Here is a 22,765-nt window from a genome sequence, read left to right on the forward strand (position 1 = left end):
TATAGACCTATTAGCACCATAAACTTGTTGGCACAATACACCTGTTAGCATCACATACCTGTTAGCGAAGACAGAGAAGTAGAATAAAAAGGAACAGGACAAAAGGACTAATTTTTTTCTTTGTTTGTTTTTGCAATATTATGCCGCTTGGTTTTTAGTTGGAAAATAACTCGCCATCGCTCTGAATAGAGAACATAGAGAACGCAGGGACAGTTACCTGTATTTAAATGATAACTTATTAGAACCCCAAACAAGTGTCATTAGTGTCCAATCATCAGGAATACACACATTTACTTTTACAATTGACATACATTTACAACATTAGACGGCTTGTGGTAGTCATTGTTTACCTTGCTGAAAAAGACCATGAACACTCAAAGAAGCCTTTGCATGCTTAAATGGTTCTCTGCATGGGGAAACGTTCTTCAGATTGATGGAGAATGCGTTGTATGTGGTTCTATATAGAACGGTTTCAAAAGGGTTCTATGTAGCACTGAAAAGAGTTCTTCTATTGTTACAAGCTTGACATCATAAGCATAGCAGAAGTTTTTGGTGCTGTAAAGAACCATCTACAGCACCTTCTCCATCAATCTGAAGAACCATGTTATCATGCAAAGAACCATTCAAGCATGCAAAGGGTTCTTTGAGTTTTCATTGCTCTATGTAGAACCATTGTCTTTACAAAAGAACCCTTGAAGAACCATCTTTTTTAAGCGTGATAATCAGTACAGGCCTGTTAGCGCTGGTTTTCCTATCAATATATAAAAACTGGACTTTTGACACGTTTATAAATCATTTAACAGAGTTTACACGCTCGCTAACGTCCCTCAGTGTTCTTTATAGCTATAATTAGTAGCAGTTAGCAGTGACACAGTAGCATGCAGAGCTGTGATGGGATACAAGTTCTAAATCAAATTAATATATAGCAACAAAATCTGGTTATGAATACTACTACTACTAATGAATGCAATACAAATACACACTCTTTCAGCTGTTTTTTATTATACATAAGAAAAATAATTAATAATCGTCAAATTAGTGATGATCATTCAAAGAATAAAATACAAAAACATTTTTATTTGTTAATTGTCTTTTAAAATAAATTAAAAAGTTGTTATTTGGATATATTTACATTTTGAGGCCTTTCGTATTTTTTTGGCCCCTCCCAGCCATCACGTGCGTATAGTGAGCTACTCTGGAGCGCATGTGAGCGCAGAGAAGAGCGCGTGCGCGGAGAGGACGGCGTGAGCGCGCTCAGGGCAGCGAATCAGTCGGGATCACATGAACCTGCTTTACAGGTAAGACTGACTCATTTCCGTTCACTCAGTCTGTATTGGTGATGAATGACTGGAGTCGCGCGCTCAGCTGCTCACTGTGATTTCACCTGCACGCTGTTCTGTGATAAGAGTTTCATTTCTGAGTGAGTTTTGTTTTTTCTCTCTGATTTATTTTATTTTAATTTTGTGTTCATCTCTGTTATTCACTGTTTTGCTTGTTTTACTCTCTTGGTGTTTTTTATGCAGGGGGTTACATAAATACTACTAACACTGCTTATAATATTCATAATAAGATTAATAATATTTGTAATATGAAGAAGAATTGGTGGGAAATTGTGTCCCACAACTTCGAGGCCATGAAAATGTGTTCAAAATAAGAATCAACCAACAAAACTGTATCAATTCTCCTTTATTTTTATTTCAGTGATTTTTTTAGTTCTGCTGGGCGTGAAAAACTGTCACAGACCCTGAAGGATTGTTTTTAGACAACAATTTTGATGGTTGTTTAGTTTTTGTGGTTTAAATGCATATAGAAAAAGTTTACATTGTTGTCTGTGAAAATCATTTAACATGCATAATTTTATTGTGATAATAAATGTTGTCCTATGAGTTATTTGTCAGTGGTGTTACACAAACATCAAAAGAAATTCATTCAAAACAGGAAAAACAAAGTCTTTTTAACTGACTTCTCGAAGGGAGAAAGAACAGCTCTGAGAGGTTTGCAGTGCGTTAATTTTTTCTGAATAAATTTGTCTAAAACACTGACTAAGTCACTGGCTGTGTTTACATGCACAGGTTTTTACCAATCCGATTGAATACACTCCATTACAGATTAAGACTGAGGCGTTTATATCTCACTCTGCTCAACACTCTGATTAAAAGCTCCGTTTACATACAAACCACAAGTAACTTGTCCTCACATGAGATGAGACCCTCATGGGCAGCAGAGCAGAGGCTTACTGACACAATCAGCTCTGACAGGACAGATAGAGGAATGGATGCTGTTTGGACACACACATCACCCACATTCATCATCCTGACACACTGCAGTTTACTGAGACGCTTTTCCACTTTTCATTCTAGATAGATAGACAGACAAGTGGATAGACAGACAGATAAGTAGGTAGATAGATAGACAGACAAACAGATAGATAGATAGATGGACAGACAGAGAGACAGATACACAGACAGACAGACAGACAGACAGATAGATAGATAGATAGATAGATAGAGTGATAGCTAGACAGATGGACAGACAGACAGACCTGATACAGTAGTAAAAAGACTATGGGCTGTGTGTTGGTATCATAAAAAGACAATTACACATTATTCTTCATACTGACACATTATGCAAGACATCAGTGCAGAAACATAAACTTTAGAAGATAATAAACTCTGAATCATTTGTGTGTGTGTGTGTGTGTGTGTGTGTGCTGGAGTATGTGAGGCTGTGTGTGTGTTCAGTGCTACGATAATATTCCTTGTGCTACTGAAGTCCCCACCAGCCTCTATACTGTCTGATCAATGAGGCTGTAATTCACTATTGATCCAGCACACTGCTCAGCTTCTGTAGCTCTGCATGCAGACCACACAGGCTTCGGTTTGGTGTGGACAGTTTCAGGAGTTACATCCACAGGCTGATTCTGATGCTGATGACCTTTTGACCTGTTGATATTTACACTGTAAACAATAAAACTGTTGAGCTAAGTTATCAGTTTATGTCCACTCTCCTTGTACCTCCACTGGCTGGCCACTTTATTGGAAACACATACTTTGTACCTCCACTAACTTGCCACTTTATTAGAAACACCCACCTTGCACCTCCACTGACTGGCCACTTCATAAGAAACACCTACTTTGTACCTTTTCTCACTGGCCACTTTATTAGAAACGCCTACCTTGTACCTCCACTGACTGGCCACTTTATTAGAAACACCTACCTTGTACCTCCACTGACTGGCCACTTTATTAGAAACACCTACTTTGTACCTTCGCTAACTGGCCACAGGAAAAGAATTTTCAAAGTACTATTTTAAATTAATCAAATAGTTATATTTGAAGATAATCTTTGACGATTTTCGGGAGCATTGTGAGTGTAGGACTTAAATAAAAACTAGCTTAGCACTAAAACTAGCTCAGCAAACTAAAAACAACCGCTAGTTTTAATTGAAGTTGACAACAGAAACCAAAACGACAGAGCTGAACAAAGTTTACAGAAAAGACTGCAACACGATGGTGAATGACGAAAGTTAAAGTTCTTCAAATTTTCCCTTTCCACCTTAAATGGTGCAGCAGTTACGTTCTAGTGCCTCACTGCTGCACCATTCAAGGTGGAAAGGGAAAATTTAAATATGAAGCTGACGAATAAGAAGTCAGTATCAGCCTTGTGGTGAATGTTGCACTTGTTTTACTTGCAGAAGCTGTTAAATCCAGTCAAACAGAGAGAGACGTTTCTTTTCTTTTGGTACCATGAGGAAAACGGTCAGTTCTTCTGGTGAGTTTCTCCAGTAAGAGTTAATGTGTTGAGTGGGGCTTTGCTTGTTGATGCTTCGCTTGTTTCCAGCTTATGGAGGCAAAATTGAACTCTAAACGCTTCTCTTGTCTTCCAAAATAAAATAAGTCAAACATGAGCACTGTGACAGACCTTTGATGACGCTGCCGAATATCAGATTTACTGCAGGAAACCAATCCGTTCGCATGAACAGTAAGTGGCTGTGTAGAGTCCCATCTGCGGACTCTCCATGGTTCTCTCACTTTAGGTCTTGAGTTTTTTCGAGGCCATTGATGTTTGAGTCAGTAAAACTACAGACTGTCCATTTTTTTTTATAATTGCTGCTTTTTACTGCAATCCAACAGTTTCATTAGTTCAGCTAGTAACTCTGACAGTATTTTACCATCATATCAACAGTAACTATCATTGAAATAAACACAGATGTCTGTGAAATGATCTTTAGCTTTTATTCACTTAAAATTCTGTTTCTGTAAATTAACAGCAGCAGTGTTAAAATACAGTATATGCACAGTTCATGTATGTGCATTTAACCTTTTTTACAGCATATTTAAAGAGCATCCAGATCCTGGAGCTGCTTATTCCCTCCAGACTCTAAACAAGCTTTCTTTAACAGAGAGAGAGTCAGACTGATCTCTCCTCTCGTCTGTTTTCCTTCCTTTCTGCCTTCACTCTCTAAATGTCACTGATATTATCCACATATAACTCACAGTGAAGTGCGGAACGATACGCAGAGATTTCTCCTTTCTGAAATCACCGTGCAGAGAAGCAGGTTAACAGAGCGGGATTATCAGGACGGCAGAATGTTTACTTATTTTCCTATTTATTTATTTATTTATTTTTTTGTTTGTTTGTCTGTCCATTTCATTTGTACATTCTGTTCCAAAGTTCAGAATAATTTATTTTTTTAAACTATATTACCTATTTTTTTTATTCATAAACTGTCAGAAATAAAGGTTCTGTGCAGGTACAATATTTGTTCTTCAATGTACAAACAATGTAAATGTTCCCTCAAAGGTACAACGGTAGTTTTAAGGTCCAGTTGAGAACCTTAAATAAGTTTCTCCAGGTAAAAGTATGTATTTGTACATTTTGATAACCTAATGTTTTAAAACAGAACAATAAAATAAAAAGCCTGGTGTGGCTCCTGATGGGGCTGCGATGCCAGCTGCCCATTCCGATGCCATAGCCATTGCATCCTTACTGGCTCGACGCCTTATTTTATTTCATTGGAAATCAGCTACCCCTCCTACGCACGTGCAATGCGTGGGAGAGGTGATGGCATATTTAAAGTTCGAGAAGTTGAAATACTCAACCAGGAGATCCACCCAAAGGTTCCATAAGGTTTGGCAATAGAGTTTTTTCTTGTATGTGTGTTTGCGTAGGTGCGCTCTTGTTTATTGCATGATTGTATGTGTTGCATGTTGTTTACATTCAAAAAAGTCAATAAAAATATTTGAATATTAAAATAAAAAGCCTGGAGACGAGACGGGGTGTGTGGAGTCAATACAACTTAAAAAATATAATTTCAATGGATTATGGTACAATAATGTTCCCTGACTAAAGGTACTGAGATGTACCCTTGAGGGTTCCACCCCAGTGACAAGAGAGGCACTGCCAACACAAATACAGACATTTTATTTACTATCCAAAACCACCAGTGAACCTACGCGTGTCTTCTGAGTTTTATATGGAATGTTTATGATGGGAAAATAGTGGAAAATCTGAAATAGTGAGTTTTTTTGGGGGACTATTTGGCCTCATAGCTCCCTCCACTATGAATAATAATAATAACAACAACAATAATAGTAATAATAATAATAATAATAATAATAATAATAGGAGTATACATGATAGGAGTATACATGATAGGAGCAGAGATTTGAGAAAATAAAAGCATCAAAAAAAAAGAAAGGGCAAAAATATTTCAAAAATAATAACAAAAGCAACTAAAAGTAGCAAGAAGAATTAATACCAAAGACGAAATAACTATAAGAAATGAGTAAAACAACCACAGGAAAATAAGATATAAAAAAGAATGAAATAGTTTAAAAATAAATAGAATGAATTAAAACTAGAATACACAATTGGTCATGACGTCAGTACATACAATAAGAAAAGCTCAAGTTAAACGATATGTTTTAAGCTCCTTTCTAAAATTGCTAACTGAAAATACTTGTTGTACGTCTTGTGTGACTGAACTATCATAAAACTACATCTCAAACATCAGGCAGCACAGCAGGCAGCGTAGTTTAGCAGAAACTTTGAAATTTTCCCTTTAAAAATTTTGAAATGCTACCAAACCTTGGTTGGGCAGTGAGGACTCTGACAGGTTTAATGTCCAGTTGAAGCCCTGAAGCAGATGCCAGTGTGTTATGGCAACTGATTAAAGCCTAATGGTGTAGCTTGTGTTGTTTTTTTTCAGATCGCTGTGCTGAAATGAAGTCTACAGACGTGGACGCCTCTCTGTTCACAGCCAGTTACTGCAGAGTCTGCAGTGCTCAGCTCATCTCCCAGTCTCAGAGAGTGGCTCACTACAAGGTAAACTCAGATTTAATATTGTACATTTTTAATATCACTGGTTATAAAGTGATTTATGCAGTCGTCACAGGGGGCGCTGCGAGTGTTAAGGTCCCATATCATGGAAAAAAAGTTCCCGTGCTTTTTAAAAATAAAAAAGTTTGATATACACTCTTAAAAAAGATCAAAGGTTCTTTAGTAAAGATCACGGATCTACATAGATTTAGTGCTATACAGAACCTTATTCAACATCTAAAGAACTATCTCACCATTCTATACCATTTTCTTTACTAAAGAACCCTTGAAGAACCGTCTTTTTTTAAGAGTGTAGTGTGTAAACTTGCAATTCAAAACGTCAAAACGTGCAATTCACTTAAAACCTAGTATATCCCTTTTTTGTCATTTTTCATATTTTCTAAGATAATTTGAAAGTACAGCTGCAGTTTCTAGTGGGCAGCTTTTAAAAAAACACACCACACACCACAGCACAGGCTTCTGACTGGCAGAGCAAAGCTGAGTGAGTGACAGGAAACTGAAATTGAACCTGTGCTGTGGTGCTGTGATGTTGGTACTTCACTCCTCTCATAAAGGCCTCGGAGACTCCCAGCTGTCGCTGCTGGACTCAGGTTGTACCTCTGCTGCTGCCGAGTCCAGGCCAATTTCCTCGCGAGACGGATACTTTTCCTACAAATGCAGCATATTGCCTCATCCAAACTCACGGGCTGCCCCTTGTGATTTGGCTCAAGGCCAAAATGTGCCCAAATTGGTGCCTTAACATTTGGCTTAGGAACTAGATTTGTGTCTATTGTTGAATCGAATAATGTCAACTGGCTAGAGTCAACTGTTCAGGCAATAGCACGTCAGAAAAAAAGAGTGTTATTATAAGAACCTGCAATTAAAATCTAACTCAACCAACGGTTGATTTTATGTTTTGGTCTGTGAATGGTGTGTCTATATGTTCAGCTGAACACTGTCTGTAAACATTTTTTCTACAGAAACATCCTCTTTTTTTATCTATCCATACGAGTCACCAGTGTTACCGATCCTCATTGGTGTTACACATAAGAAAGGTAACACCAGAGACAGTAACACCAGTGACATTTTTAATGAAAAATACATTTTACAAAATGGCTGCTACAGAGCATCAAACCACATGTTGTCAAACATGGAATATCCACTGAAATATGTAATTTATTCCATTTGTGTTCTATTTTTTCACAATTACCTAAGAATAAAGTAGGTCACACCAGTGACTTCAACTAAAAGCTTCATGTGAAATCATGAGCTAAAGTGATAAAAAAATTCTGATAACTGAAAAGACACAGTGGACTTACCATGAGCTTTTCTTCATAGATCTTCAGAAAATAGGTAAAAGGAAGTCAAGTGATGTCATCAGTGTGATTTTTATTTCAAAATAAGAGGTTTTTTGTTACGCAGTAACACCAGTGACAGAACTCCTGGGGACAACTTTCATTATGTATTCTATATTTATTTGGCATTTGTTTTCTTTATGCCATTTAAATCATATATTACATAGTCATGTACACATTATTGCAGTTAAAATTGCAGAAAAACATGTTTTTTACATGTAATATGGCACTCACCCTTTACACATGACTGTGACGACAAGCACTTCTGTGGTGCTTGGAATTCTATATGATTGACTTCAAAACCAATGTTGCTAAATTGATGGCTCAAGAAGGTGTAATTGTTAAAATAACTTATTGTTTTATTTTAAATTATAAATAAATTGTAATCCTAACATGTTATTCGAATATAATATATCTGTAAATGCTAGAGACACAAAAATGGTTTCCATAAAATGACTCTACTGCTCATTTTCACTCTTTCTGACATAAATTTTTTTCTCATTTTGCCGGTTTTTGCTTTAATTTGTGTCCATTTGCTGATTTTGCTGGTATGTTTTTTGCTTATGGAATCTTTCTTTTGCTTCAGACATTTGGCACTTTTTTGTGTTTCATTTGGAAAGCTGGTCAGGTTCAAATGACATTGAATTTTATTAAATGAACTGTGTTTTAGCAATCAACGCATCAGACGTTTTAACAATTGTTGCCCCTCAGTCTGTTACAGTTGGCCCCTACCTATGGAGCTCAAAATAGAGTGCAAATTATTATAACATATTATAATATTTGCAGTCTGTTTTCAGCTGAATTGTTCATAAACAGTAGGAGCTGGAAACAAAGTTTGCATTTTAATTTGTAGCAGAGATGCATTGACTGCTTAAATAAAAAATCATCTTGGTCAAATACAACCCCATTTCCAAAAAAGTTGGGATGCTGCAAAATGTAAATAAAAACAAAATGCAATGATGTGCAAATCAATTAAACCCTATATTTAATTGAAAATAGTATAAAGACACCATATCAAATGTTGAAACTGAGAAATTTTATTGTTTTTCGAAAAATATTTGCCCATTTTAAATTTGATGCCAACAACATGTTCCAAAAAAGTTGGGACAGGGGCAACAAAAGGCTGGTAAAGTTGTGTAATGCTAATAAAAACACCTGGTGGTTGATTGGCAACAGGTCAGTATAAAAGAGCATCCCACAGAGGGTCTTTCAGAAGTAAAGATGGAGAGGTGTTCACTACTCTGTAAAAGACTGCATGATCAAATAGTGCAACAATTCAAGAATAACGTTTCTTAACATAAAATAGCCAAGAACTTTGCTTTTCATCATCTACGGTACATTATAACATTTAAAGATTCAGAGAATCTGGAGAAATCTCTGTATGCAAGGGACAAGGCCAAAAACCAGTATTTGCTGGCCATGATCTTTGGGCCCTCAGACAGCACTGCATTAAAAACAGACATGATTCTGTAGTGGAAATCACTGCAGGAGCTCAGAAACACTTTTGAAAAACACTGTCTGTGAGAACAGTTTGTCGCTACATCCACAAACGCAAGTTAAAACTAAAACACAAAGAAGAAACCATATAGAAACAGGATCCAGAAATGCTGCCACCTTCTCTGGGCCCAAGCTCTTTTAAAATGGACTGAGGTGAAGTGGAAAAGTGTCCTGTGGTCTGACAAATCAACATTTGAATTTCTTTTTGGAAATCATGGACACTGCATCCTCTGGGCTAAAGACCATTCAGCTTGTTATCAGTGCACAGTTCAAAAGCCAGTATTCCTGATGGTATAGAGGCGCATTAGTGCACATGGCATGGGTGACTCGCACATCTGTGAAGGCGCCATTAATGCTGAACGATATTTACATGTTTTGGAAACATATGCTGCCATCCAGATGACATCTTGTTCAGGGAAGGATTTGCAGTGACAATGTCAAACCACATTCTGCATGTATCACAACAGCATGGTTCCATATTAAAAAAGTCTGGGTGCTAAACTGGCCTGTCTGCAGTCCAGACCTGTCACCCACTGAAAACATTTTGCACATTATGAAATGGAAAATACAACAAAACAGACCTTGAACTGTTGAACAGCTGAATTTTTTTGGAATGTGTTTTTGGTATTAAATTCAAAATTGGCACATATTTTTCAAAAAACAATAAAATTTCTCAGTTTCAACATTTGATATGTTGTCTTTGTAGTATTTTCCTTTAAAAATATGGTTTACATGATTTACAGATCATTGCTTTCTATTTTTGTTTACATTCTGCACTGTGTCCCAACATTTTTGGAAATGGGGTTGTATTTAAAACAATATTTAGCAAAAAACAAAAAATGTGTTTGTGTCTCACAGTTATTTACAGACTGGACTTTAATGCTGGTGTGTCTCAGAACTCCACAGTCATGTCCAGGCTCTGATTGTCTGCTTGTTTACTCCACAGTGTTTTATTAGTATGGTCAGGCCGGCGTTTCTCTGCTTTATCACTGCTATCAGGTATCAGCACGTTTATGGAGATGTAATGTTTTGGGCTGAAAATCTCGTCTCAGTGACCTCCTGGCTCATTCTGTCCAGTTGAGCGTTCATCCTCCATCTGCCCACTGATCAATACTGCACTGATCTGACCGCTTTAATTCAGTGGCTGGATGGAGGGAGCTGTGACGAACTACAGTAATCTCATCCCTTCAGCTCTGAGAGGAAAACTCACTGTGACAGTAACTAACACAACCTGTATTACTTTCCTCTTCTGCTGAATTAAAGCTCAAATATAGTCCATCAGCCAAGACATGTCTGATGTCTGAATTTGCCTCGTTGCACTCTTTAAAGTAATGGTTCTTTAAGGGTTCTTTAGTAAAGACAATGGCTCTATATAAAACCATGAACACTCAAAGAACCCTCTGCATGCTTAAATGGTACTTTGATAGAGAATGTGTTGTGTATGGTTTCATATAGCAACAAAAGTCGTTCTGCTATTGTTATAATGTCAAGCTTGTATACAATATGTGCTATATAGAATCATTTTCAAAAAGCTTCTAAATAGAACCATCTACAGCACATTCTCCATCAAGCTAAAGAACTATTCCACCATGCAAAGAACCATTAAAGCATACATGGTTCTTTGAGTGTTCATGATTCAACATAGAACCACTAACTTTACAAAAGAACCCTTTAAGAACCATTTTTTTTTACAAAATGTAGCTAAAAAGTAATGGAAGCTTACACTCCCAGTTAGCATGGTGCTAACTGCAGGCCTAAGTCATCACACATGGACCTCAAACTGTGTGGAGGTGTTCAGTAAATAGTCTTGATTATGTGGTTTCTGACACTGTATTACTCACTGTTATCTATTAACATTTCATTATGTTAATTGGTGGAGTATAAGCTACCATTACTTTTTAGCAACATTAGCCTCATAGCTCCAGTGCTAAAACTAACTTCTGACACCAAACATGTCTTGGTGTATGGAGGAAAGAAGTTTGAATTTTGGATAAACTCTTATAGGCTTATGAAAGCTTATTAAATAGCAATTGTTATGAATTATTTAGTATCTAATTTAAGTTATTCAGTATCTACTATGAATTATTAGTATCTAATTTAAATTATTCAGTGCCTCCTATGAATTATCCAGTATCTATTTTAAATTATTCTCTGTCTACTACGAATCATTCTGTATCTACTATGAATTATTCAGTATCTATTTTAAATTATTCAGTATCTACTATGAATTATTCTATATCAAATATGAATTATTCAGTATCTACTAAGAATTATTCTGTATCTAATATGAATTATTCAGTATCTACTATGAACTGGTTTGAACAGATTATACCAGGAAGTGAATGTGGACATTCTCTAACCCTTATAACTGAAGGGGTTTAAAAGGTGTGAAATAAACTCACCTGTTCTGTCTCTCCATCTGTTCCAGAGTCGAAAACATGCGAATAAAGTGCGGCTGTACTACATGCTGCATCCAGTGGACGGAGGCTGTCCTGCCAAGAAACTCCGCACAGATAATGTAAGCCAGTCTAAACAAACGCACAAATGCATAAAAGCCTGTTTAGATCTACGCTAGCATATTGTAGTATTTTTTATATGTGACACTACAGGCTCTGTTTGCTTGTTCCAAATTATTACATATCAGAAAAGCTAAATATTGTGATATTGTGAACAACGCTCACTCAATACTGTGCGAAACTTTATGAAACTACAATTAAGTTGACATTACCATTTCTGTGTTCATCTGCTAAATTCTGTACAGTATGTTTGGCCCACTATCTCCTCTCTGACCGCTCTTTGTGCATGTTTAGGGCAGCAATGATGGAGATGTGGATAAGAATAAGTGCTGCACGCTGTGTAACATGTCCTTCACCTCTGCCGTGGTGGCACAGTCTCACTATCAGGGCAAAATCCACGCTAAGAGGCTAAAGCTACTGCTGGGGGAAACAACCCCCATCACAACCACAGGTAAGCAGGGTGGGGGGCAAATACTTTAAAAGAGTAGTTTGGTGAAAAAACAAATGATTACACAGTCCCTCTCATACTGATCAGCTAAGACATGTTTGGTGGGCCATATTATGATTTAATACAGGGTAGCATGCAACGTTATAATGTAATACAGGGTAGTATGTAATATAATGATGTAATGCAGAGTAGCATGTAACATTATGATGTCATACAAGGTAATATGTAATAATATGATGTAATACAGGGTAGTATGTAATATTATGATATCATACAAGGTAATATGTGATAATATCATGTAATACAGGGTAGCATGTAATTTTATGATGTAATACAGAGTAGTATGTAATATTATGATGTAATACAGTGTAGTATGTAGTATGATGTAAGACAAGATAGTGTGTAATATTAAGATTTAGTGCAGAGTATTATGTACTATAATGATGTAATATAGCTCTTTTTTCTTTTTTTTCTGAAGACTATAAACAATCCATGTATATATTATACTATAATGTACAATTCCATGCTCTCAGAGGTGATCACTCGTATTCACCCTCCAATCCGTCGTGTGATAGCTTTTTATTTGGATTTTGCTCATTAAGATAGAAGCCCATCCACCACGTCAACCTTTCCCTGATTTGTTTATGAAGACTGGACATAATTATATTGAGAGGGATAAAACACCTCTGTAACTGCCACCCGTTTATCTTCATCCCTGAGAGAAAGTGCAACCTGATGCATGCTCGCCACAGACAAATTAGCTCACATGTCTGTTTATGAAACATATTCATCTTGTTAGAGTCCTGCTGTGTGTCTCGTTAAAGAAAAGGCCTGCGGGGAAAGTTTGCATTTCTAATTTGCGCCTGGCGCCCCTGAAGCGCCTCAGACTGACACTGCTGCTCCTCCACCGGCTCACACTGACAGGAGAGGCTGATTGGAAGCCAAACATGTCAGCGTAATCACATCTGCATGTCCCCGCGGCATTAATATGTGTTATTAATGTTGGCGTCTGTCGCCCGCTGCTCTGAATTGTGAAATATTGCCCTGCTTGATGCACCACAAGCTGTCATATAACGCCTGTGCTTTTCTTCTTCAGGTAATTAAAATCTTCAGTACCTATTTTCTTTTGCATTCTCTCTACTTCAGATTTAATCAGTTCAGATTAATAATTTCCTAATAAAATCCTCTGAAGTGCCTGCCTTCAGTGGCTGTGACCCAATCTACTACCTTACAGAGCTCAGTTTAAGCTCTGACAGGCATCGCATTATATTTAACCAACCACTTGCTGAGCATGCAACACAGCCGAGATCTCCAGGAGCATCTTAAAGTGACAGTGTGGCATAAAATCTCAAACTATTGCTTTAAAATGGGAGCTCAGTGTGTTATATTGGAGCTAAACTTGTTTTTTCTCTCCCTGTAGACTCACCAGGCCGGCCAGAGCAGGTGGTGACTGATGTGTCTGTGGTCAGCCCGCTAAGACAGACGCCGCTGTCCCTGCGGTTCTGCCTGATGTGTAAGGCCTGCTTCAACAACCCCGGCATGGCGCAGCAGCACTACAGCGGCAAGAAACACAAAAAGAACACAGCGCGAGCACACCTGCTGGCACAGCTCGGAGAAACGCTGGACACACAGCACACTAACGGTAAACTACACCCTTAAAGAACAGTTCTTCAAGGGTTCTTTAGTAAAAGGAAGCTATATAGAAATGCAAACACTGAAAGAACCATTTATATGCATTTAAGGTACCATAAAGCACAGGTTTGATACAGGAATGGGAGAAAGAGTGTGCACAAGTGAATAGGTGTACTTTCCATTAGGAATGAGGGATAACCCCCATCAGCAATTCTCAGATTCATCCCTTCACTTTTAAAGATAATCTAAAGTACAACTACACCACTGATATAGGGGTCAGTGAGATACATCATCGTGGTTACACTTGATGTATACTCATTTGCAGGGGTACGCAACACCAGTTTCCTAGGTTACACTAGATCTACACCCATTTGGTTACACCACACCCATTCCAAGGTTATGCTAAAGCAGTGTCCATGATCATGCTACATTCTTTCCCACGGTTACACTAGGTCTACACATTTCTATGCTATGGCACATCTGTTTCCATGGTTACGCTACACCAGTTTCCATGGATACGGCTCACCCATTTCTATGGTAATGCTACACTCATTCCCATTGCTAGTCTAGGTCTACACCTATTTCTGTGGTTACACTAGGTCTACATCCAGTTCTATGGTTATATTACACCCAGTTCCATACAATGGCACAGCTGTTTCCATGGTAATGGTACACCTATTTCTGTGTTTAACCTCCTCACCCACGCACTTCTGAAAACAAAACTAAGCCCTTGTGTGTGTGCGATTGCTGATCATGATTTTTAGAGACAACTACAACCCCATTCCCAAACAGGTTGGGACACTGTGCAGAATGTAAATAAAAATAGAATGCAATGATATGCAAATCAAGTAAACCATATTTTTGAAGGAAAATACCACAAAGACAACTTATCAAATGAAACTGAGAAATTTTACTGTTTTTTGAAAAATATATGCCCATTTTAAATTTGATGCCAACAACAAAAAAATGTTATCAGTGGTGACAGGTCTGGACTGCAGGCAGGCCAGTTTAGCAACTCTTTTAATATGGAGCCATGCTGTTGTAATACATGCAGAATGTGGTTTGACATTGTCTTGCTGAAATAAGCAAGGCCTTCCCTGAAAAAGACATCGTCTGGATGGCAGCATATGTTTCCAAAACATGTATATATTGTTCAGCATTAATGGTGCCTTCACAGGTGTGCACATCACCCATGCCATGTGCAGTAATGCACCTCTATACCATCATGGATCACGTTCATTCATCACGTAGATGATGAAAAGCAAAAGTTCTGTACTGTTTTATGTTGAGAAACGTTATTCTTGAACTGTTTGCCCAAGCAGGTGAACCCCTCCTCATCTTTACATCTGAAAGACTCAGCCTCTCTGAGATGCTCATTTTATACCTAATCATGTTACTGACCTGTTGCCAATCAACCAACAGGTGTTTTTTTAGTATTGCACAACTTTACCAGCCTTTTGTTGCCCCTGTCCCAACTATTTTGGAACGTGTTGTTGGCATCAAATTCAAAATGGGTGTATATTTTTCAAAAAACAATACAATTTCTCGGTTTCAACATTTGATATGTTGTCTTTGTACTATTTCCAATGAAATAGAGGGTTTAAATGATTTGTCATTGCATTTTGTTTTTATTTACATTTTGCACAGCATCCCAACTTTTTTGGAAATGGGGTTGTTCTTCATATTCTATAATCTCCTAAATTTCTAAAAATAAATCAGACTAGATTGTTTCCGTGATTGTGTATGTGTTTGTGCGTCTGTGATTGCAAATTCTTAAACAGAATTGAATTTACATAAAATAATATACTAATTTACATATTCTAACACACTCAAGAGGTTCTTTATAATCAAAAGTAAATTGCTCTTATTCTGTTGTTGCACTACAGAAATGTTTCTTTGCTCTTCTTTGCAAGAGTTCAAAGTTAACACTTCTGTCCAGTAAAAGTACAATCTGCTCTGACGTAACTGGTAAATTCTGAGTACTTCGACATTATTTTAGCATTTCAAAGTCCTGCTGAACTCGGGGAGATTTCATGGTCTTTAGTACTGGTTCAGGCAGTCCTTTCATTAACAAACGTCATTATTTAATTACTCTGACTAACGCTAAGCACTGATGAACCTTCCTGCAGTGTAATTACCAACAGCAGCGCAGCACACTGCAGAAGACTGAGCAAACCAGGTGGATTTGCTTCGAGCCCAGATGCGACAGGAAGCTGAGATGGAGTGTGTTGTTGTTTTTAGAAACACTCCTGTCCCCACGTCAGATATGACTCATTTCTGCAGTTTCTGCTGTTTTCATTCATCATTATGTGACAGTTAGTGTCCCTGGATTCCTGCTGCAAATTACAATTAGAATAGAATAACTTCACTGTCACAAGTGTTGTGAAATACACCAAAGGTCTCTTTACAATAATGATAATAATAATAATAATAATAATAATAATAATAATAATGAATAAATTATTTTATATCTTAATAAATTAATAATGTATCACTGCTGTCTGAAAAAGCATGTCTCCTTTTCTAATTTTGAATTTTCTACATAATTTGAGCTCAGCAGCTGTGCTTTACATTGTGTGAAAAATTCATGATGAGTGGACCAATAGAAATGCTCCAAAAGTTGTTGGAATATAGTCTCTTACATTAACTTACACTGAAAGTAAAGAAAGTTTTTGCCCTTTCCTATAATCTTACCATTTTGGAGATACTAGTTTTTCTTTGAACAGTGTCAATATTCATAACTGCATTTTTTATCATTTGTTACTGACATATATTAGCCATTTGCAAAATTAAAACAGCGGCGCAATTCACACATCACAGCTCAGCAGGACCTACCCTGTGTGTCCAGACTGACTCTAAGGACGTTCAGCGAAGATCCAGTCAGTAATCCAGTTCAGAGAACGACCGTTCAGATCCTGCGTTTACCTCCATTTAAATGGCTGACTGCACATGTAACTTCTCCCCTTGTCTCAAACAGTCATCTGATTGACTCAGACGCTGAGTTTAGTGCTGATAATCAGAAATTTAAGCTAAATACATGTAAAAAAAAAACAACTCAAAATGAAGAATGAAGTCATGTTTACTTTTTATATCATTAACATTTAAAAACATTTTAAAAACTCATTTGCCAGAGAGATTTTGGCCACTGGTGTTATCAGGACTCTTATGTTACATTTTAACACAGTATTTTCAGCTTTATTAAACTGCTTCTTTGGGCTGAGGCTCATCAGAGAGGAAGCATTTCAAGGCATGATGCATTAGTCCACACTCCTCACCATATTTCATTAATTTATTAATAAGTTTGTTTATCAGGCAGCACATAACATCTATGTGTCACCGGTGTTATGTGCTTTAATGGCAGGGTAATTAAAATTTTATCAAGATAACGTTATATATCATTTTTATTACTGATTTTAAATAGTTACACAAGGTCACCTGACCACCACCAAGTCAGCCAATTTACAAAATCCTCAGTTTTATCCAGAATGTCACTGGAGTCACAGTCACTGGTGTTACACCATATTCATATAACACGAGTGACTGTAACATATGTTTGGAATTAAGCTCACCTTTTTGCATATATGATCATAGGAGGACACATTAAGATAAGATTTGGTGTGAAAAATTTTGAATATTTTACATTTTTGTGTTGTTTTTTTAGGTGTGTATCGGCCTTAAGGAAGGAGAATTGGGTAAATTTGATGTTTTGCTGAACTCTCACTAATTTAAGTCTGCTGTTGGGATGTAGTGATGATTTAGAGCTTAGAGTTAGCACCATGCTAATTGGTGTACAAAGGCTTCTGTTGCTTGTTAGCTACATTAGCAAACTTCAGACACAGAACGTCTTGACTGAGCGACTCTGGTTTAAGGAGGGAAAATTGGATAAACTTGATGTTTTGCTGAACTCTCACATTACTAACAAAAGTCTGCTGGTGGGAGATGAAGAGAAACGCTGAGGCTGCCTGTGTTCTGTGTGCTGTATTGATTACCCAGGCAACCATGTTAAACAGTATTGATGAGGTGGCCAGTGTGGTCATCTGTTACCCCAGCAATCTGCTGATCCCTGGTGTAATCAGATTCAGCCAAACAGACAAGCTTCCCTTGAGTTTCCAGAGAATAGCCATTATTCTTTATTATATACAGGATCACTATGATTCATACCTTTACACTGGAGCTGGAGGTTGTGTGGGGTCAGTCTAATGACCCTGATGGTGTGACCTTATCTTTCCTTCATATCCTACTATTTTCTTGTGTTTTATTCCCCCCATGAGGTCTACTTATGAGGTTTATGTGGTTTATGTAACAGTCATCATTCATTTCTACTTGACCATTTTACAACCTCTTATAAAAATATTATAATGATATCTGAGCACTTCATTAACTCTAGCTCCTTGTTTCTACACTCCATTTTATCGCCTCCACTGACCACATAGGATCACTTTGTAGTTCTACAGTTACAGACTGTAGTCCATCTGTTTCTCTGCATACTTTGTTACCCTCTTCTTCAGTGGTCAGGACCCCCGCAGGACCCCCACAGAGCAGGTATTATTTGGGTGGTGGGTCATTCTCAGCACTGATGTGACACTGACATGGTGGTGGTGTGTTAGTGTGTGTTGTGCTGGTACGAGAGGATCAAACACAGAAGTGCTGCTAGAGTTTTTAAACACTGTGTCCTCTCTCTGTCCACTCTATTAGACACTCCTACCTTGTCAGTCCACTTTGTACATGTAAAGTCAGAGACGATAGCTCATCTGCTGCTACACAGTTTGTGATGGTCATCCTCTAGTCCTTCAGGACGCTGCCCACAGGTGGCTGTTGGCTGGATGTTTTTGGTTATAAGTCCAGCAGCACTGCTGTGTCTGATCCACTCACACCAGCGCAACGCACACTAACATGCCACCATGTCAGTGTCAGTGCAGTGACAGTGAGAAGTGAATAACTTGTACATAAAGACTGTTTTGAGTGGAAATGAAATCATCTCTGACTGATTTAGCACTCTGTTTATATCAGAAAGCTTATTTTTATCCACTGTGAGTTTGTAACTGAACGTCTGTCCTCAGTGCTGAAGCAGAACCGGACGTGTGAGGTGTGCAGTGTAACTCTGAACTCTGTGGCTCAGTACCACGCTCACCTACAGGGGTCCAAACACCAGAACAAGTGAGTAACAACCACTCACACCATATTTCCACACTGCACAGTCCACAGTCTTAGCCCTTATTATACAGTCTCATGTTTTTCTTATAATATTAAATGTGCATCCACACTATACCACAGCTATACTGTAGTGTACTACACCAAACTGGACTGGACCTATTGCCCCCATTCATCATGAAATTTTAACACATTACGAAAGGACAGTTGTATGGAGCCCCAGAGAGGACAGAGGTAAAAATCTAAAAATAATTCAAGTGAACATTTTGCAGTTTGTACACACGCTTTCTTTTATATGTGGTCACGATTTCTTAATTCATTCCCACGAATAACAATTCATTCTCTTGTTTTCTTTTACTCTAGCGAATGTTTCCGTTACTTCGTGGGTATGTTTTTTTTAATTTGTGATCACGATTTCTTAATTTGTTCTCTTGTTTTCTTTTAGTCTTGCAACCGTTTTCTTTTTAATTGAACATGATTTTTTGGCTTTTTGTATCAACATAACTATTTTTACAGACGTCTTAGACAAGCAAAGTTTAAGTTGTAGAAATCATGCATGAAATGGTTAAGAATTTGTCCTGAAGAACTGAGCTTTGTCTACATTGGCTGTATGCAATGTTTGCTTTATTGATTGACTATCAAACAAATCTGGTGTCATGACCTCACTGACGTGGAGGGGCCATCTGGTGTGTGTGTGTTGAAATAATGAAAGTATGTTCCTCAGGGGTGTATCTGCGGACCCCTTTGGATTAGATCCATTATGGTCCAGTTAAGCCTGCCTCCTGGCACCAAAGACATGGGCCACCCTAATCAGCCATGTTTACACTTCCCTCAGCTATACTGAGCATCAGATTAGCAGGGGAACTACAGCTTAAAGGAAAATTCCATCAATTTTTGTGAAATTTCTGCATAATTAAGATGTACACAGAGTCGTTCAGAGTGGTTTGGTGTGAGATGCTCCTTTCTAGAGAAACTTACAGAGTCAGAATTGTTCACAGTGGTGGTGATAGGAACCAGACATCCACCTCTAAAAGCTCCTTCATAGAAAGTTACTACATGAAATGGTTATGAATACACTGCCTGATGTCTGAGACACTGTTTTATGATAGTTTTGCAATAAGTCTTTGTTCTGAAATGTATATTTATGATCATGTGTTTTTTTCATTCATGGTGGAGGGATACATTCAGGGTGTTGTGAGGCAAAACATTCCCAAAAAAACCCTATTATTTTCAGATTTTCCACTATTTTCCCATCATCAACACTCCATATTAAACTCAGAAGACGTGTAGGTTCACTGGTGGTTTTTTATAGTAAATAAAATGTCTATATTTGTGTTGTAGTCATGGTGACACCTGGTTCCTATCACCACCACTGTAAGGAAATCTGAGTCATTAAGTTTCTCTACGTGAACCACAAAACGCTGTGATTGCCTTAGTAATGTAATTATTCAGAAAATTCGAAAAATTGGTAGATTTCCTCTTTAAGCAAAAGAGGGACGCATACTTGTTTTACTCCTCCCCAGTAGACAGTAATATGTCCAAATTAAGTATTTTGTTCATTTTTATAGTAAAAAGAAATAAACACAACCTCCACAGCAAACTATTATAAAATAACATTTCTCTGCAAATGTCAATACACAGTTGATTAATATAATCAATGAATCATAAAAAAATGGAAAACATTATTATTAATATTATTTAATTAATTATTAATTAAAAAATGACACATTAATAGTGGCATGTGTTTCTAGTGCTGTGATATTCTTGGACCGTCTTGCACAGATCTGCTCAGAGATTTTCAATGATGTTCAAGTCAGGGACTGTGAGGGCTTCAGGTTGTGTTTCTTGTTTTTTGCTGATATTTTGTGGAATCAATTCTTCCATCTAGATATGCAGTGTTTCCTGAGCCACTGGCTGCCACCAAAGCCATAGCATAGTTCCTCCCCCGCTTAACAGTTGGCAAGGTGTCACTTTCATCAAATGCTGCTCCTTTTTTCCTCATTGCATTTTTTACTTCATCAGTCCATAGCACTCATTTCCAAACTGCCTCTTGCTTACCAAAAATGTTGTTTTGCGTACTTTAGACTGTGATGAGGTCACAGGTAAGTTTTCCTTTTGATGGCTCTTTCATGCAGATCATGTTTGTGCAAGAATGCTGCATGACAGAACAGTGGAGCTTCACTCCTGTCTGTGCTAAAGCTTCTTACAGGCCCGTTGCTGTCATATGGGGGTTTTGCTTTGCATTTCTGTCCAGCATGCAAGAGTTCATCTTCCAGACCTTGCATTGATTCCACAGTTCCCCTTAACTGCCATTTCTCACTGACATTTCAGATCTCATGGTTGTTGAGAATAGGCACAAGGCTTAAAGAGTCGGAGAACTTCAGTCTGGAATTGTTATCAACAGATCTCTATCTGAAAAAACAGACTTAAAGAAACACAATTTAGTGAATTCTTTACTCTTGTGAGGATAAAGTGACCAAGCAGTATTACATCATCACTATGTGAACCAGAAGATAAACTGGAATGGTGATGTCTCGGTTGCTATTTGTACAATGTAGGTAACTTTAGCTAGCTAGGTAGCTACCGCTAACATTTTTAATCCCATTTCTGCCCCCCATCCTTATTTATAAGTTAAGCTTCTACAACCAGCATATTAATCAACGTTTTGTGTGTCTGGATGTCGATTTAACTGTATTTTTTCTCTTACAGTTTAAAAAACAAGTGAAGATTAAGTTCATACTGGAGTGCAGAAGAAGTGTTCTCCTACAAATGCTGATGAAATCTGAAAGAGATGTTGGCCAGTGTAAACACACCCACAGTGACCATCACTGCATAGTGATGAGCTGAAATCTGCAGTCTGTTATATATTTTAGCTGCTCTACACTTGTATGTATAGATATAAATTAGACATTTTGAAAAGGTTCTGTCTGTCAAATTGTTAATTCTGTCCATGTAAACAGATGAAGTGCAGTTTTAATCACCATATTGCAGTGTATATTTTGGTGTCCATTATTTTCCAAAAAATAATTTCATAAACACAAGACATATATGAAATTATTCAGCAATACCTCTTTTATGTGAAACAATTTTCAGTGCATTCATATAAAATTCATGTTAGTTTCTTTTTGCCTAAATAAGGCAACTTTAAATGTGTTCAACTCACTGAAAAACATTTGCCTGCAAATTATTACTTCCTCAAATGTCAGGCACACAACAAAAAGTAAAGGACTTTTATTATGACACGCTTTTACGAAAGATGTGCCAAGGTTACAGATTTTGTAAAAATGTTTTGTTTGAGTCGTGTTTAGAACGGTTCAGTTTACCATGTCAGGTGGTCTGACCTCAGGAGAACCATGAAAATGTAGAATTATTATAATAATGTTTATTTATTTGAATAAACTCAAGTTGAAGGACAAAGGTTTCTACAGGTGTCTAAGTAAATGCCTGTTTAATGTGAAATTAGTCTGAAAAGTCAGGCGGCTCAACCAGTCAGTCAGATGGAGAAACCAGATCAGCACAGTTTAATAACTGAAGCAGGCTGTTAAAGCTTTACAAACACAAAGTGAACACAAATAAAACTTAATAAAACAAATACAAAATAAACAAATAAAAAAATAAAAGTACAAAATGTGCCATAATTTTTGCACAGGCCACATTTTATTATTTTTTTTTCTCCCATATATGATAATTCAGCATATAAACAGCAACCGTGCATTTAAACATGCAGAAGTGTGTCTCTGTAGAGGATGTTTAAACTTGTGCATATGACTGAGAATCAACTGATCCTGCCATTGCTTCATCAGATTCCACTGTTATGAAGTAAATAAGATTTGAAAAGTTTTGTA

General features: G+C 37.3%; 1 protein-coding gene across 4 annotated transcripts; it reads left to right on the top strand.

The window, feature by feature from the left end:
- The first annotated feature begins 1,251 nt into the window (after window positions 1-1,251).
- On the top strand, window positions 1,252-22,508 carry LOC118825280 (zinc finger matrin-type protein 4-like). 4 transcript variants are annotated; one of them, XM_036595891.1, is made up of 8 exons: window positions 1,252-1,298; window positions 3,695-3,771; window positions 6,212-6,327; window positions 11,602-11,691; window positions 11,984-12,140; window positions 13,558-13,779; window positions 18,830-18,926; window positions 21,630-22,508. In XM_036595891.1, exons 2-8 carry the CDS (start codon window positions 3,747-3,749, stop codon window positions 21,643-21,645), a joined length of 723 nt encoding a protein of 240 aa, XP_036451784.1. In that variant the 5' UTR covers window positions 1,252-1,298; window positions 3,695-3,746; the 3' UTR covers window positions 21,646-22,508. The 4 variants fall into 4 exon arrangements, with proteins under 4 accessions (XP_036451784.1, XP_036451788.1, XP_036451787.1 ...); XM_036595893.1 differs by lacking the exon at window positions 1,252-1,298 and adding an exon at window positions 1,338-1,420; XM_036595895.1 differs by lacking the exon at window positions 3,695-3,771 and having other exon boundaries at window positions 1,271-1,298.
- The last annotated feature ends 257 nt before the right edge of the window (window positions 22,509-22,765 follow it).

This window comes from Colossoma macropomum, unplaced genomic scaffold (assembly GCF_904425465.1).
Source record: "Colossoma macropomum unplaced genomic scaffold, Colossoma_macropomum, whole genome shotgun sequence".
Classification (NCBI taxonomy): Eukaryota; Metazoa; Chordata; class Actinopteri; order Characiformes; family Serrasalmidae; genus Colossoma; species Colossoma macropomum.